This window comes from Pinus tabuliformis, chromosome 2_2 (genome assembly GCF_031772625.1).
Source record: "Pinus tabuliformis cultivar Carrire ecotype Pingquan chromosome 2_2, CPIR1, whole genome shotgun sequence".
Lineage (NCBI taxonomy): Eukaryota > Viridiplantae > Streptophyta > Pinopsida > Pinales > Pinaceae > Pinus > Pinus tabuliformis.
In genome coordinates this window covers 223,324,992-223,342,460 of record NC_142300.1, presented here as the reverse complement: position 1 = coordinate 223,342,460, position 17,469 = coordinate 223,324,992, and the positions used below count along the sequence as shown (strand labels likewise).

Below are 17,469 nucleotides of genomic sequence, written 5' to 3'. Positions count from 1 at the left end.
AGGAGGCTAAGGGAGCTAGTTTGCATTTCCAGGTAAGGATTTGCACTTGATAATTCCTCATTTGAGTCTGCTGTCCATGAATTTTTTTTAATGTGTTATACCTGTAAACTTCTCACTTCTATGATCTATCATGTATGCTATAAACTCTCTAGCTCTATGCTATCAAATTTTGTAGCTTGAGCCTTGCATGTGCATTTGTTTTTCTACATTTATCTTTGGTTTTCCATTTTGCTTAGCTGCAATTTTTTTTTAAATGGCAGATTTCTTTGCAAATTGTTATTATTTCAAGCAAACATGGCTCCAAAAGGAAAGGACAGTGCATGGGTTCATTGTGATGTAATTGATGGAAAAATGATATGCAAATTATGCCATAAATCTATTGGAGGTGGGGGTATTCTTAGGTTGAAACAACACTTGGCTGGGGTAAGAGGCCAAGTAAAGCCATGTGATGCACCAAAAGAACTGTTAGGTCCTATTAGGGCAGAATACATTGCCAAGCTTGAAAAATCTTATGAGGATAAGGCTAGGGAGAAGGCCATCCAAGATGAAATTGCAAGGAAGAGGGAATTAATAGAAGCCATGAAAGAGAGTGGGTATGATGATTATGAGATTCAAGACTCCACTTCTATCCCTTCCACCAATGACCCCTTTCACTATGTTCATCCTTCTGTTGGAGTTGGCCAACCATCAAAAGGAACAAAGAGAGCAAACATCCAAAGTTATTTCTCATCTTCTGCCAACATTGCCTCTTCTAAATCTAATCCCACTTCCTCCCAGCCAAGTTCTCAACCCACTTTGGATCAACATTGGAAAAAACAATGCAAAGAAACTTCTCACCAATACATTGCTAGATGGTGGTATGATTCAGATATCCCATTTAATGCTGCTCGCTCACCTTATTACCAAGCTATGTGGGACTCTGTTATAGCTGCAGGAAAGGGCTTCAAAGGCCCTAGTATGCATGACTTGAGGGGAGCTCTTTTGCAAAAAGAGATATCTTCCATTGATGAGTATTTGGTTGAGTTTAAAGAGTCATGGCTCAAAACAGGTTGTTCCATTATGTCAGATGGATGGACCGATGGAAAGAACCGCACTATCATTAATTTCCTTGTTTCTTGCCCTCAAGGAACCATGTTTTTGAAATCAGTTGATGCATCTGATAGGGTAAAGGATGCAAGCCTTCTATTTGAGCTTTTGGATAACATTATTCAGGAAGTTGGGGAGCAGCATGTTGTGCAGGTCATCACTGATAATGCCTCAAACTATGTTCTTGCTGGAAAGATGCTTGAGGCCAAATATAAGACCATATTTTGGACTCCATGTGCTGCACATTGCATAGACCTCATGCTTGAGGATATAGGGAAAGTGGAGTGGGTAAAAAACACTGTAGAGCATGCCAAGTGCATTACAAAATACATTTACAACCACTCATGGGTATTGAGCCTAATGAGGAAACACACTGGAGGCAAAGAGCTTGTTAGGCCTGCAATTACGAGATTTGCAACTCACTTCCTCACGTTGCAATGTCTCAATGGTCAACATAAAAACTTGCAGAAAATGTTTTCCTCTAAAGAATGGTCTGAATCTCGGTGGGCTCGTAGACCAGATGGAAAAGACACCAAAAAGAAAGTGTTAGACATTTATTTTTGGAAAAGGTCTGTAGAGCTTGTGAAAATTACCGAGCCTCTTGTTAAGGTGCTAAGGTTGGTGGATGGGGAAAGATTGGCCATGGGCTACATTTATGAAGCTATGGATCAGGCAAAGGAGCAGATACGGGTAGCTTACAAGGACAGGTTAGCTAAATATGGCCGTATATGGGAGATCATTGATAACGGATGGAACAATCAACTCCATCGTCCTATACATGCAGCTGGGTATTTTTTGAACCCAAGGTATCACTATAAAAATCGGCTAGTAGATCAGCATGATGGGGAGGTCAGAGCTGGATTGATTGATTGCTTGGAGCGCATGGTCCCTAACCATGTAGACCAGTTGGAAATACATAGACAACTTACTATTTTCAATATGGCAAGTGGTACTTTTGGCAAAAACTTGGCAAAGATGGCAAGCGATGTGGACCAACCAGGTAAGCAATTCCAATTTCCATTTTGTTTTTCATTTCAAGTTAAAATTGTTTACGTTCTTTACAATTCAAATTATAAACTAAGTTACTAATTATTGTCTTTTTCTTTGCAGCACATTGGTGGGAGTCATTTGGTGGCCAGTGTCCTCAATTGCAAAGGTTTGCAATTAGAGTCCTCAGTCAAACTTGCAGTGCTTCAGGTTGTGAGCGCAATTGGTCTGTTTTTGAGCGCATACACACGAAGAAGAGAAACCGTTTGGAACAAAAACGGTTAAATGATCTTGTTTTTGTGCAATACAACCTTCGACTGAGGAGGAACCAAATGATGAGCAAATCACCTGATCTAGATCCCATTGTGTTGGACGATATTGATCCAACATCAGAATGGGTGGAGGAGACTGAAGATCCTGTGTTTGAGGCTGATTTTGATATCGACATGGCTTTAGCGGGGGATGAGGCAGATTATGTGGCGGCATCAGAACCAGGATCAGTAGCGGCATCAAGGAAAGGCAAGGAACCAATGGAAGGCACTAGTCGTGCAGGTCGACAAACTCGTGCTTCCATTAGGTCCACTTCTATTGTCATTGGTGGCATTGATACTGATGTTGCAGATCAGGCTGAGACATCCTCAGACTCTGAACCAGATGATGTCTATGTAGCTCCTGATGATGATCCTGTGTCTAGTAGTGGTGATGGACTTGATGATTGATCATGTGTACACTGTAGACTTGTAGTCTTGTAGTAGGCCAATGGCCTCATAGCTTGCAGCATTGTTTTTGGACTTTATAGGCCATTTAGAGCCTCATTTCTTATGTATTTTGCTATTTTGTCGATGATATGTATTGCACTCGGTGCCATTTTGATATATTCACCTTTGCATGGTATATAAATGAGCAAACTTTGCATATTTTGTCTCTATTGGCTTGGAATCATGGTTTTACATCTTAAAAATAGTTTTGTTTCATTAAAAATTAATTATTTAATGTATTTTTTAAAAACCGGTTCGTTTAGACCAAACCAGTCCCGGTTAGACCGGTTCCGGTCGGTAAACCGGTTCATTAGGTGGACCGGTCCGGTCACCGGTTCCGGTTTTAAAAACACTGGCTGATGGTAGTAATAAAAGTTTTGCAAGTTGGAGAAAGACCTCCAAGCATAATCAACACCAACTCTTTATCAGATACAATTTCGCTAGCAGTTGACAACTGATTCTTGATTTAAATATTCTCATGAAGTATATGCTTGAATGGTCTCTCCTCTATTCATCTTAATGTCCTTGAGTTGATTCTTCAAGGCTAGGATTTGACACAAGTTATTTACTTGATACATTCCAATTAATTTGTCATAAATTTCCTTCGATTTCCTCAACTTGGAGACATAGGTGATGAGATGGTCTCTAAGTGAATCAAGGTTAATCTTTGTGGCTTCTCCCTTCTTGTATATGGCCTTGACAACAACATTCGAATTTTCTAGTCTTTCTGCTACCATGCCTTCAGCGTATTCCAGTACATCATGTTCTTCAAGAGTAATATCCAATCTTGCCTTCCATGGACCAAAATTCAAAGCATCATTAAGCTTCTCTTCAGTCTTGAAGTGTAGGAATTTACAGGGTAAGTTCCTCAGACAGAACACCAAAGGACACCGCTCACAAACAGATCACAGATCAATACACCAGTACTTTTGACGTGGTTAAAACCCTCAAAGAGGGAAACAGTCCATGGCTTGAGCCAACGCGGCCACTTCAGTCAATTTATTAATAAAAGAATGGAAATTTACATAAGCTTCTCTCATAGACGGGTTAACCTACAAATAACCCTCCATGCTCTTTAAATAGAGATCATGGACCAATCGGGTGTTAAGCCACGGATCAAGTGTCGGTAATACCGAGGAGAGAATGAACCGTCTGATCACTACATATCGTGACCATCGGATTGTAAGTTACAAAATGTACATAGTAAAGAAACACACTTTACCTAACTCTATACTAGACCAAGTTATACTTAACTATTTCCTATGTGTCAGAATATCCTAACATCCCCCCTTAAGAACAACTTGGGATAGGATTGAAGGATTTACAAATATGACACAATAGGAGAAGGAAGGAGGCACTAGAGCCTATCCCCCCTTAGTGACAACTTCCTGAACTCCAACCATAAATCGAAGTTTAGTGAACTTCGCCTCTGTGAGAGCCTTTGTAAAGATGTCTGCAACTTGATCATCTGTTGAACAATATTGCACTTCAAGAACATGGTCGTGGATGAGCTTTCTGATGAAGTGCATGTGCACTTCAATGTGTTTGCTACGCTGATGTTGGACTGGATCTTTGCATAGTTGAATGGCACTCTGATTATCACACCAAAGTGTAGTCGGATGTTGCTGTTGAAAGCCAAACTTTGACAGGATCTGATGAAGCCACAAGGCTTCCTTACTAGCTTCTACGGCACCACGATACTCTGCTTCTACTGAAGAAAGAGAAATGGCACCTTGTTTCTTGCAAGCCCATGTAATAGGTCCTGAACCAAGAGTGAACACATAACCTGTAGTAGACTTCCGATCATCAGGGTCACCAGCCCAATCGGAATCAGTGAAACCAACCAATAGAGGAGATACTTCGGCACTGTAATGAATCCCAAACTGAACTGTACCTCGAACATAAAGAAGTATTCTTTTAGCTGCTTTCCAATGACTTTCACGTGGGTTTTGCATAAACCGAGCAACAAGGCCAACAACAAAGGATAGGTCAGGACGAGTATGGGTTAGATACAAAAGTTTTCCTACAAGTTGACGGTATAAGGTAGCATCAACTTCAGGAGAAGTACAAGTGACTGAAAGTTTGACTCCAGACTGAAAGGGAGAAGGGGCAGGCTTACAGTCTTCCATGTGAAAATGGCGTAGAATATCACAGGCATACTTGGACTGGTAAAGGGAAATACCTTCCTTGGATTGCAAGACTTGAAGACCAAGAAAATAATGTAAGTGTCCTAAGTTTGTCATTTCAAACTTCCTTTTAAGGCTAGTCTTCACATGGTTTATAAGGTTGGGATCACTACCAGTCAGGATAAGATCATCAACATAAAGAACAAGAATGATAAGAGACTTGCCCACTTTTTTGGTGTAGACAGTATTGTCAGAATGACACCTAGAAAAGCCATTTTCTAAAAGAAAGTTATCCATTTTGGCATACCAAGCTCGAGGAGCTTGCTTGAGACCATAAAGGGATTTCTTAAGCCGACATACAGGGCTGGAGTCTGTTTGTATAAAGCCAATAGGTTGTTCCATATAGATTTCTTCATGAAGTCCCCATGCAAGAAGGCGGATTTAACATCCATCTGATGGACTTCCCATTTGAAAGAGGCAGCAAGGGAAAGAACAAGGCGGGTAGAGTTCATTTTGGCAATAGGGGAGAAGGTTTCAGTGTAGTCAATGCCTTCAACTTGTGAAAAACCCTTAGCATCAAGACGAGCTTTATGTTTATCAACTTTCCCATCTGGTCCATACTTGGTTCTGTAAACCCATTTGCATCTAACAAGTTTTTGTCCCTTTGGTAGAGGAACAAGATCCCATGTAGCATTTGCCAATAATGAATGATATTCTTCATTCATAGCTGCTTCCCAATCTGGATGGCCTGAAGCTTCTGCAAAGGTGTCAGGATCATAATTCACTGAAGCTTGAGCCAGTAAAGAAGAGGCTCTATCAAACTGAGAACGTGTAGGTCGCTGATCTGTAGGATCACCAGCAAGATCACCTGCTGCATCCCGAGTAGCACGGACCCATTTTGGAAGCTGAGGAGCTGAAGGAGGATCCTGAGAAGGTGGGGGAGGATTTTCATCCTCGCTTTCATCATCTGAAGAAGAAATATTTTCAAAAGTAGAAGAGATAGGGAGAGGTGGCACATCCGCTGAACTAGGCTCGCAGGCCAATATATTTTCAGCAAACTTTACATCTCTTCTAATGATAACATTTTTGGACTTAAGTGGAATAAGTCTATATCCTTTGACATCTTCAGAATATCCAACAAAAATACATTTTTCACTCTTAGGTTCTAAAGCTTTATGTTTCTCATCTGGAATATAGGCCCATGCTTCACTTCCAAAAACACGAAAGTGACTTACATCTGGTTTAATCGAGCTCCATGCTTCTTCTAGAGTGATATTCTTTAAAACCTTAATAGGAGTGCGATTTATTATGTAATTTGCACAGTTAATTGCTTCTGCCCAATAATTAAGACTAAGTCCTTTAGATTGAAGCATACAATTAGCCATTTCCTTTAAGGTGCGATTCTTCCTTTCAGCTACACCATTTTGTTGTGGAGTATGTGGAACAATATGTTGCATTTGAATTCCATTCTCAGTGCAAAAGTTGATGAATTTGTTGTTAACATATTCTCCGCCATTATCAGATCTTAGCTTAAGAATTTGATGTTCAGATTGTTTTTCAACAAAGGCCTTAAAGGCCAAGAACATGTTAAATACTTCACTCTTGAGCTTTAAGAAGTATACCCAAGTGCGTCTAGAGAAATCATCAATGAAAGTTAAGAAATACTTGCAGCTAGAGAATGGAACAACTGGAAGTGGACCACATAAATCACTATGCACGAGCTGTAAAGGGGCTGAGGCGTGCCAAGAGGCACGTTTTTCAAAACTGTCCCGATGATGTTTTTCGAGTACACATCCGGAACAAACACCATCTCTGCAAGATACCATTGGAAGACCTATCACCATATTTTCTTTACATAGATTCTGAAGAGAGCGATAGTTTAAGTGACCAAATCGCTCATGAGTCATGCCAAAGTTTGCTCACTTCATCGTTATGAGCAACAAATACTGAGGGAAGATTTGATGACCCAAAGTTGTGAAACTTATACAACCTTGTAGAATCATCAGCAATGCCAATAGCTAAAATCTGTCTAGGATCTCTTAGGTCCTTGATTACAACATCGTGAGGTGAAAATTCAACGATTTTACCTTCACCTGAATGAGTTATCTGATATACAGATAGAAGGTTGCAGGATAACGTTGGAACACATAATACATCATTAAACTGACCATTGTCTATATGAACAGTTCCAGTCCCTACAACACTAAGAGATCTATCATCACCAACATATATATTTTTGGTGTTACAATCATTTAAAGAAGAAAACATGGCTTTGTTTTTGGCCATGTGATAAGAAGCTCCAGAATCAATGAGCCACTCATGAGAATGAGAAGAAGAAGATACATTTAGTGCATAGCCAGACCGAGATGCTTGACAACCACATGCAGAAAGTGCCATTCCTGAAGATGAAGTTGAAGTTGAAGAGTGCTCCAAGTGGATGTTATGTTTCCTCATTGCTGCTTCCAAGGCTTCCATCTTCTTAAAGCATTTGGATTCTAAGTGGCCATCTCGATTACAAAAGTTGCAATGTCTATCAGTCTTCTTCCCTTTGTTTTTATTTGTCTTATCATTTTGTTGAAATGATTTTTCATTTTGAGGCTGAGATTGCTTAGGACCCTTGTTTGGTTTAGGACCATTCCTTTTAGGATACAACTTTTTAGGATTCTTTGGATTTGGTTGCTGCTGGGCGGCTAATGCTTTCTTGGAAGAGTTTCCAAGATTAAGAAGACCAAGGTGTAAGAGTTTTTCTTGTTCTCTTATTAAAGTATCACAAAAAGAATCAAAGGAAGGGGACTTGTAGTCTTGTCCTTGAGAAATAAAGGCTTCTCTTGTAGAATGGAAGGTGGAAACAAACACAGAGTAGGCTGGTTCCAACTTAGTAAGAATGGAATAGATAAGGTTACTATCTTCTTTATTAACCTTAACACCTTCCAAGAGAAGTCTAAGGGTCTTGAACTTGGACAAAAAATCTTCAATGCAAGAAAAATTATCGGGGTCCAATGTAAGCAACTCATTTTCAAGTTGATGGGCTCTAAGTTCATTTTTGATTCCAAAAACTTTAGTAATCTGTTTCAATGCTTCATCAGGAGTATCAAGTTCTGCAATATGGAATCTAAGATCTGGAGAAATAGACATCCCTATCAACCCACGTGCTTGATCTTGCCTATTTTCCCATTTAGCTGCCTTATCTTCATTTTTCGGTTTGGTTTCTTGGCCTGTGGCCATTCTGTAGAGACCTTTACTTCTAAGTAAATCCACAATGTAGGACCACCATTGGAAGTAGTTGGTGCTGTCAAGAATAACTTGGCATGGACTTTCCATTTTAACAGAAACTGAAGCTATAGATGCTGAAACTAAGTGTTCCAATGGAAAGATCTTGAAAAATTAGGCTGTTTCAAAAAAAATGGTTCTGAAAACGGCTTCCAGATGAAGAAGTTATGGCTTTTTTGAAGAAAATTTGATGAAGTCGCCGACGAAGTACGGGAATGTGCGGAAATGAAAAATCCGCCCCCACAAAAAGGAGATTTGAACTCAAAACCTCTACTCTGACAAATTAGCTTTGGACCAAGTGAGCTATACAAAAAGTTTGAGAGAGAGAGAGAGAGAGAGAGAGGGGGGGGGGTGTAGTACTCATAAACTTATATATGGTAATAACCAGAACATAAATACAGTAAGCATGAAGAATTTAAGTTTGTACTTACCTTAACTGCTGCTAATTCTGCTAACTGCTGCTGATTCTGCTACTGAACTGGTGTGGTTGATGATGTCGCGGCTATTTTGATCCAATCTCCGGGAGACCAATTCCTCCCAGCCAGACTGAGCAAATGGCTGCTCAATCCAGTAAGCTTCTCGCAGAAGCTCACTGCCCCCTTGCCCAAAACCTCAGACCGATTAAAGCTCTTCCACTGGTAAATCTTATCCCTCTGGTTTGTACTCTTGATTCTCTGCTCCTGCCCTCCACTCTCGGTTTTTCCCCCCTTGTTCTTAGCCTCATCTCTGCGTTTTATAGCCAGGGCTAAGCGGTGGCCGCCCTGTACACCAGCTACTCCGCCGCTTCTTCCCGTGCTGACAGCTTCTTCCAGCATGAGTCATCCTCTCGCACAGGTGTTTATGGGGAGTATTCAGGTTTTATCAACTTTAGCCTTTTACATTATAACTTTATAATATTTAGTACGTACCTTATCACTTTGTGTTTGTTTGTTTTCTTTTAATATAAACTTTAGAATTTTTAGGTTAATTAATTTTTGATATTAATACTTGATGTTTTTTTTTTTTTTGATGAATATCCTTTTTATTTATTTATTAATATATATTTATACAGGGCATATAATATGAGTATTTAAGGATGGGTCGTTACAGGGGGGGTTGAAGCTTTGGGTTGCGTGTTTGCTTTGAGAAAGCTCTTTTTCCCTACAGAACAAAAAACACAAAACCCAACACGGACATACAAAAAAAACGAACCTTGCGGCTCGAAGTTAGCTTTAGCCGGAAACTAAATATTTTCCTCAATGTTTCTGATTTTCCGAGATCACACTAAGGCGTTTTGAAAAGAGCATACGCATGAGAAAAATCCTTCCTTTCTGTTTCTGATTTGTCTAGATTGCACAGAGTTGCGGGGCAAAGAGCATACACAGAAATGAAAGGTATAGATCCGGTAATAAAAAAAGCTAAATAAACTGAAACTGAAATAAACAGAGAGAAAATAACTGTAAACTACAAATAAACACTGTATACCTCCAGATCTTAAAAATGACGTAGCTAGGGCTACCAGAAACCTTTTCGCGTGAAACGAAAGGGGTTCCTCACTGGAACAGATGCTCCCAACACAACAGAGCAGTCCTCTCAGCCCGAAAGTAGTCAGAAACAGTGGATCTAGGAAAAAGTAGTCGGATGCAGTTCTACCGGCTTCAGATTTGGATCACTAACGGACGCGGCCCTCAAATAGCTCTGATACCATGTAGGAATTTACAGGGTAAGTTCCTCAGACAGAACACCAAAGGACACCGCTCACAAACAGATCACAGATCAATACACCAGTACTTTTGATGTGGTTAAAACCCTCAAAGAGGGAAACAATCCACGGCCTGAGTCAACGCGGCCACTTCAGGCAATTTATTAATAAAAGAATGAAAATTTACATAAGCTTCTCTCATAGACGGGTTAACCTACAAATGACCTTCCATGCTCTTTAAATAGAGATCATGGACCAATCGGGTGTTAAGCCACGGATCAAGTGTTGGTAATACCGTGAGAGAATGAACCGTCGGATCACTACATATCGTGACCGTCGGATTGTAAGTTACAAAATGTACATAGTAAAGAAACACACTTTACCTAACTCTATACTAGACCAAGTTATACTTAACTATTTCCTATGTGTCGGAATATCCTAACATGAAGTAAGAAGAAAACCTCTTTCAGCAGCAAACAAATTTCAACAGTAAGTCAAACAAATTTCAGCAGCAAGGAGCAACAAGTGATATTTCAGCAGTAAATAGAAGGAGCAACAAGTGATATTTCTGCAGAAAATAGGAGCAACAAGTGATAATTCAGCAGTAAATAGAAGGAGTAGCAAGTGATTGTTACATACTTCACTATTTTTGGGAGCCTAGACTTGATCTATCCTGAAACCGAGAAGCTGCCTTGTTTCATGTCTCTGTTTTTAGACAGTTGCAATTACCTCCACTATTCTATCATTGTTGACTTAGCTGTTGGAGTTAAGAATATTTTATCAGAGGAGATTAAGATTTCAACAATCTTCTTGCTACTTTTAGTAAGCAAGTTGCTGAGACTCTTACTTTATTGTATTCGTTGGAGAGATAAGTGGATCTAAGAAAACAGATGATATTTTATTGTGTGAGGATTTAGAGCTAAAACCTATATAACGGTTTGCTTTCTCCATTTGCAATTGGGAATAGATTTGAGTGATTAGTGGGAGAACTTGTGAGAAAGCTAGCTCTAAGCGTTGGATTGACGTTATCTCTTGTGTAAGTTATGATTTCATTTTTGTACAATCTATTATGTGTGGCAATGTTCTAGGTGCACCATTTGTATTTTTGTATGCTGGTTGACAATCTCAAAGCTAGATCTAGGAGCACCTTGTCTTGAGGAGAGGAGTTTAAGTGCACTGCATCCATTGTTGGCAAAAGCTTGTGCCTTGCTTTAGAGAGAAGGGGCTTAGAGCCCTAACATCCTTTGTGAGTAAAGCTTAACTGTTCCTATATTTAGTTTGGTTGTGGACCTCTCCTAAGTGAGTCCCTTCCCTTCTCATCTTGTAATGTTTGGTTTATCAAGTCAAGGGTTATCCACATCAATTGATTGATTGCTAACCCTTAACCCATTTTAGAATGCCATCTTATATTGCATTCATGACTCCATCGCCCAAGCAATAAGGCATTGGATTTTCCCTTTCCATACATCATCTCCAACCCCATTTTTTCCTTATTCATTTCATTAAGGAAGCCCCTTAAATCTAGGTCCATCCTTTGTCTAAAGTGCAAAGGAGAGTTGTTGAGGTGACAGTGGCCAATCTCCTAGTTCCACAAGTCTTCACCTAGAGGTTGGACCTTACATCATTGGGTGTGAGATTGTGTGGTAAGTTGGTAACATGCACTATAAAGTTTATTTCTCTCTGCACAAAGAGTTGGATGCGCAGTTGCTAGTCAATCTGGTGGATTATTCAGAATTCCCTCTTTTATTATTTCTGCTACTATTGTCCATAGTTCTGTCAAGTTCCAGTCTCTTTTGTGATATGAGGCCATTCTATTGAATTCAATCTTTCCAGGCCTTCACTCTAGGTTTCACATGCCATAGGTCATTTGAGTAAAAAGCTTCATTGAATGTTATTGATAAGCTATGACATAACATCATTTCCTTTGCTAGGTTGTTGATAGTAATCACTTATCAATATGTCACTTTTATAGTATGGATCAAAAGATTATTTAAGTTGTAATATCTATTATGATGATGCTATTATTCAAGCATTTTATGTCATACTGCAATTATTCTGTATTTGAATCTAATTTCTTTGTCCGTGCACTCAGGTTGGAGGAACGACGGACAATATTCAAGAGACCTGTGCAACATTTGTTACTCATGCATTGGGGCTAAGTTCTGCTTTAAGGACTACTCATCAACTTGATAATTGTACAGAAGGCTGGTCAGTTGCCTTCAATTGCTATTTTATTGTAGTTTAGATACGTTGACCCTATATCAGATAATATTCTGTATTTTATATTTAAGCTAAATCAAGACCCTAAACAAATGTGACAAAGTCTTGCTATTTGTTGGCAGTGTTGTCCTATCTAAAACTATGGAGTTCTGTTCGGAATTTCACTCAAAGCTTCGGGTTTGTGAATTACCACATCCTAAATTGCACATGTAAACTTTGAGAATGATCTGCACTTCTTCTGGAGCCTACTACTAGAATTTACTTGTGAACTAAATTGCAAGTTTGGTAATTGAGAAACAGGAGAAGCAAGTGAAGAAGTTATATCTTGCACTTACTGCTGCACCGTTGCCAGTTGGAAAAATAACCCACTATATGCGTCCAGTTAATGCTGCTCCACGAATTGTTTCGAGAGGTGAAACATGAAATGCATACCATCATTTCTTTTGTTTAACAAGAAACTTTTAATCTCATTAGAATGCAAGACATTGTTTCACAGTTCATCCTGCATAAATTACAGAGAAGAGGATAAAACTTCTTAAGGAGTCGGCCCTACTAATCCTATTATAACAAAATCTCATTGGAGCAGTTTTGCCAATGCTTTTGTACTTTCTTTGTTCATCCTTATGGAATTTTGAGGTCCATTATGTATTCGATCACAAGGAAAATGTTTCTATTATCCCTTATTACTCTGATAAACACTAGGATCTGTTAGACTTATTATGGCATTATCCTATCATACAATTTGTAAAAGGTGCTTGAAGATATTTTTTCTTCTTGCAGCGTTTGCTGAGCGATGGCAAATATGTGAGCTTGAAGTGCTGGAATGCAAAGAGGTTCCTTGGCCAGATGCTGCTGTTAAAGCCAAAAATTGCATTAAGGACCCTGGATGGTCCCCAAAAGAAGTTGCGTATGAATGTAAAGTGAAGCTTTTGACAGGACGGACACACCAGGTATCTTGTTGTATGCAGTGCTGATTTTTATTTTACATCTCTGTTATTGCTGAAAAATTCTTTATGATGTATCCAGTTCTTTCAAATTTATTCAAAATTAGGAAATTCAAGACATTATCTTTTTTTGAGATATGAAACTCTTATTTATCAAGATAATCTCTCTAAAGGGAATTCTTAGTTTACAAGAAAAAATGGTTTTCATACTATTAAAGCTCAAAAGAATTGATCAAAGCAATGGAAAAGGAATTAATATAGACTTGTGTTACCAGAATAGCCCGTGCTTCCAACGGAAAACTTACCAAAATGGGAGTGAGTGGTAATGATCCTGTTATGTATAAAAAATAAAATAAACATAGTTACATATTAATTATGTAGAGGGGGCATGATCAAAGATCATGATCATGATCCCTCGTGAAAAGGCACCTGAGGCTATATTTAAGGCAGGACCTTCATTGTAAATAATCATCATTCATTTTGTCAATTATTTTATATATATAAATATTTGCATATTCAATTTTATGTATAACATCTGGTATCAGAGGCTTCAATGCTCCTCATTAGGGGAATTTTGAGGTAAAAATATGGGCCTAAAAACAAAAAGTGTAGTAAAAATATTAACTTTAAAAGAACCAGTAGGATTCAAGATGGTGATGTCCTCCCCAGGGGAAAATATTTTGGAGGGAAAAGAAGGAAACTACTTTTTTTCTTGTATTTTCGACTTATATCCTTGTAGGTTCACTCAAATTTCAAGAGTAGATACCCGTTAGATGCAGAACCAAATTCCACATCCAACGAGTATCCACTCTGCATACTTCTAAGTAGATCCATATCGGAAAGAATTGAAAATACATGAAAAAAGTGTGTTTCAATATGTTTTTAAATACACATTTTTCATGTATTTTCAATTTTTTTGATGTGGATCTACTTAGAAGTGTGCAAAGTGGTACGCGTTGGATGTGGAATTTAGTTTTGCGTCCAATGGGTGCCTATTCTTGAAATTTGAGTGAACCTACAAAGATATAAGTCGAAAATACAATAAAAAAAGTAGTTTCGTTTCTTTTTCTTTAATTATTCATAGGTCTTATTTTATTATTTTCCTTAGGAGGCCCATTGTAGACCTCAAAATTTCCCTAATGTGTCGACCCACTACTTACATCCACGCTGTCCGAGAGTATTATAGTCCCTGCGATCACTGATACTGTTTCGCTTGCTACCTACCCTAGTCCTCTCGCCCTTAACACCACTTAGTATCCTTGCCGACATCACTCCCACTGCTCCGTGCTCTCGACGATTTTGTACATGGGGTTGACTCTGTCCTCGACCGACTCCATTTCTCCCTTGCTGCCTGGTCACACTCATCCCTTGTCTTCCAGAACTGTCGTCCTTCACCAATTCCCGAATTATGCCGCAGCCACTGCAACACATAGCTGTCCTTATTTCCCTGTTACATGTTGTCCTGTTGAAGTTTGACGCCACCCTTGTTGTTGTCTTGTGCCATACTGCTTTGTTAGTGGGTCAACCGCTGCCTCTTTTTATTTGTCCTTGCTTGTGTCACCCTTTTTCCCCCGTTTGCCAATGTCCACATGCCTGTATTTTCGATATTTGTTTTTTCAAATAGTTTTAATGTAAATATAAATAGTTTTAATCTAGTTATAGTTATATTATAGTTAGTTATAGGTATAATTTAATTAAATATTTAATTTATTAATAGTTATAGTATATTATTATTTTTTGCAAGTCGAAAATTACTATCCATTCTTCAAAAGATTATATTGAGATAAGTTGACAAACAAAATGCTCCCGACCTCACTCTTATCGGACTTGTTGGCCGGAAGATAGTGGCAAAAACAGAAAGACAACAGTAAGAGAAAGTTGAATGACTTCATGAAGACTGCCCACATTAACTAGAAGAGTCCCAAAACCCAAAAATAGCCAACAACCATCTCTAATCACCAACATTACCCAAACTAGGAGCATTTGGCACATTACCAGGCAGTGGGGGACGACGAAAGGCCTCATGCATGTGAGCTTCCATATGCGCCAACCTTCCTTCCAAGCGGTCCTATCTATCCTGAATCTGCTTCTGCCCGCGCCGGAGAGAAACCAACCTATCCATCATGTGCCACTGGTTATGTTGTAAATCATTCATAAAGGCTATTAGCTCGTTGCGGTCATCGCGATGATCTTGAGCTAATTCCTCCACCAACAATGTGACCTGGTGCAACTGAGCTTCGATACAGTCAAATGGGGGGGAAGGAGGTCGACTCTACCTGGAGAGTTAGCTAGTTACTAGTCAACCTCCTCCCCAATATCCCACTGTTAAACACAAGAGTCTCTAGAACCTTCACCAAGTGAGCACTAGATGAAGCGTTCTCAATTCGCCTTGTTATCATTTATGACGTGTGGGAGGGGAGTTATTATCCATGTCTCGGGCCTCTATTCGTCCATCTGCCATACCCATCGGGGAATAGTTATAATATATTATTAATTATTAACTTTATATATATATATATATATATATATATATATATACATATACATATATATACATATACATATATATACATATATATATACATATATTATTAACTTTATATACATATATATATATATATATACATATACATATACATACATATACATATATATACATATATATATATATATACATATATAGATATACATATATATATATATATATATATGTGGTTCATGGACTCTAGAGATCGATGACCGCTATGTCCATGAAATATTTGTACCAAGCAAATCCACCTGAAGGGATCACTTCTTGTTGGCTTAACCACGGAGCCTGACCCCAAGAGTGTCAAGAAAATTGAACCCGTGACCTCTCAATAGCAAAGGTGCTTTAACGATGGGGACCTGACCAATTGAGCTAACCCTCGGGGCTAATATAATATATATTTTAATCAATATCTATATATATATATATATATAATAGTTATTAATTATTAATTTGATAACATATATATAGATATATATTTGTAAGTAATTGTATATATATATATATATATATATATTATAATTAATTAAAAAAAGGTAAGTCAAGATAGAGCAGAACTCAACCATTTACCCAAACGATGACAATGAACGAATTCAACAAGAGATTGGACAAATTTGAGAAATAACTTAACCAAAATAATGAAAGATATGAGGAGCTACAAAAGAAACAAAATGAGTTAGAAGATCAACTCCACCAAAATTATGACGCCATTTGAATGGAGCAAGCAAACCTACAAAACTTGGTTAATCAGAACCACAAACGAGTAATGAATGCTTTAAGCTTGCTCATGCAATCAGGAAATGACGTAGTTACCCAACATGAAGACTCTTTGAATACGTCAAACTTGGAAAGCCACCTCACACTCCCAAGTCTCTGCATTCATCTACAATACCAGATCCGTAAATCAATATATCAAATCCTCATAATATAATGATTCCTAACCAATTTCCACCATACCCCAACCAATTGATTGTCACATACCAACAAAGGGAAAAGCTTGAATTGTCAAAATTTGATGGCAATGAGAAGCATGATGTGGCATGGTTCAACAAAGTAGAGGAGTATTTTGAAATTTACAACATTTATAGCGACGATGAAAAAATTAAGCATGCATCCATGTAGCTTGAAGGCGACATATATCGTTGGTATATGTGGTGGAAGAAGTCAACATATGCAACCAATTGGAATAAATTCAAAGATGAATTCTTTAAACGATTCCAGGGTATCAAGGAAGGAAAACTTCTTCACGTAAACTCACCAGAGTACAATAGAAAGGAAGTGTGGATGAGTATATATGAGAATGGGAAACACTGGCTACAAGAGTATCTGGATTCTTAGCATGACGCCTTATTCAATCATATATTATTGGACTTAAACCGTATCTCCAGAATGAACTTAAGCTTCATGATATTACAACTATGGAAGAAGCAATTCGTAAAGCAAAAACAACTGAGAAAAAATTTGAATTATCACCATTGCCAAGATTTGATAAAGTTTACTCAAGACAGAAGCCCATACAACCTACAAATACAAAAAATTCAAAATACCTTCCACATCATTTAAGAGAAGACAAAAAGCCTAGTCTATAAATCCAAAGACTAAAGGAAGGAAAGTGTAAATACTATGGAGAAAAATGGGACCACAAACACAAATGTCTTAAAAGAAACAACACCAAGAACCTATATACGTGCAAAGCAAAAAATATTCAGATAGTGAAGAGTCAAATGAAGAGGAAGACGAGACTCTTTAGAACTTTTCCCTAGATTTCGAAAATGAGGAAGCACCGCAAATATCACTTGTAGCTATCACAGGGATAACCCAACCACAAACATTAAAATTAAAAGGACATATCAAAAAGAATAATGTAATG

The 17,469-nt window shown here is 38.2% G+C and overlaps 1 protein-coding gene across 1 annotated transcript in view; it reads left to right on the top strand.

The window, feature by feature from the left end:
• The window catches only part of LOC149192121 (Pseudouridine synthase family protein), a 169,889-nt gene that overhangs the window by 80,493 nt on the left and 71,927 nt on the right, over positions 1-17,469 (top strand). The window contains exons 5-8 of the mRNA XM_089404488.1: positions 12,001-12,116; positions 12,251-12,305; positions 12,429-12,540; positions 12,909-13,078. Coding sequence (XP_089260614.1) covers positions 12,001-12,116; positions 12,251-12,305; positions 12,429-12,540; positions 12,909-13,078 — 453 coding nt within the window. The remainder of the gene's footprint in view (positions 1-12,000; positions 12,117-12,250; positions 12,306-12,428; positions 12,541-12,908; positions 13,079-17,469) is intronic.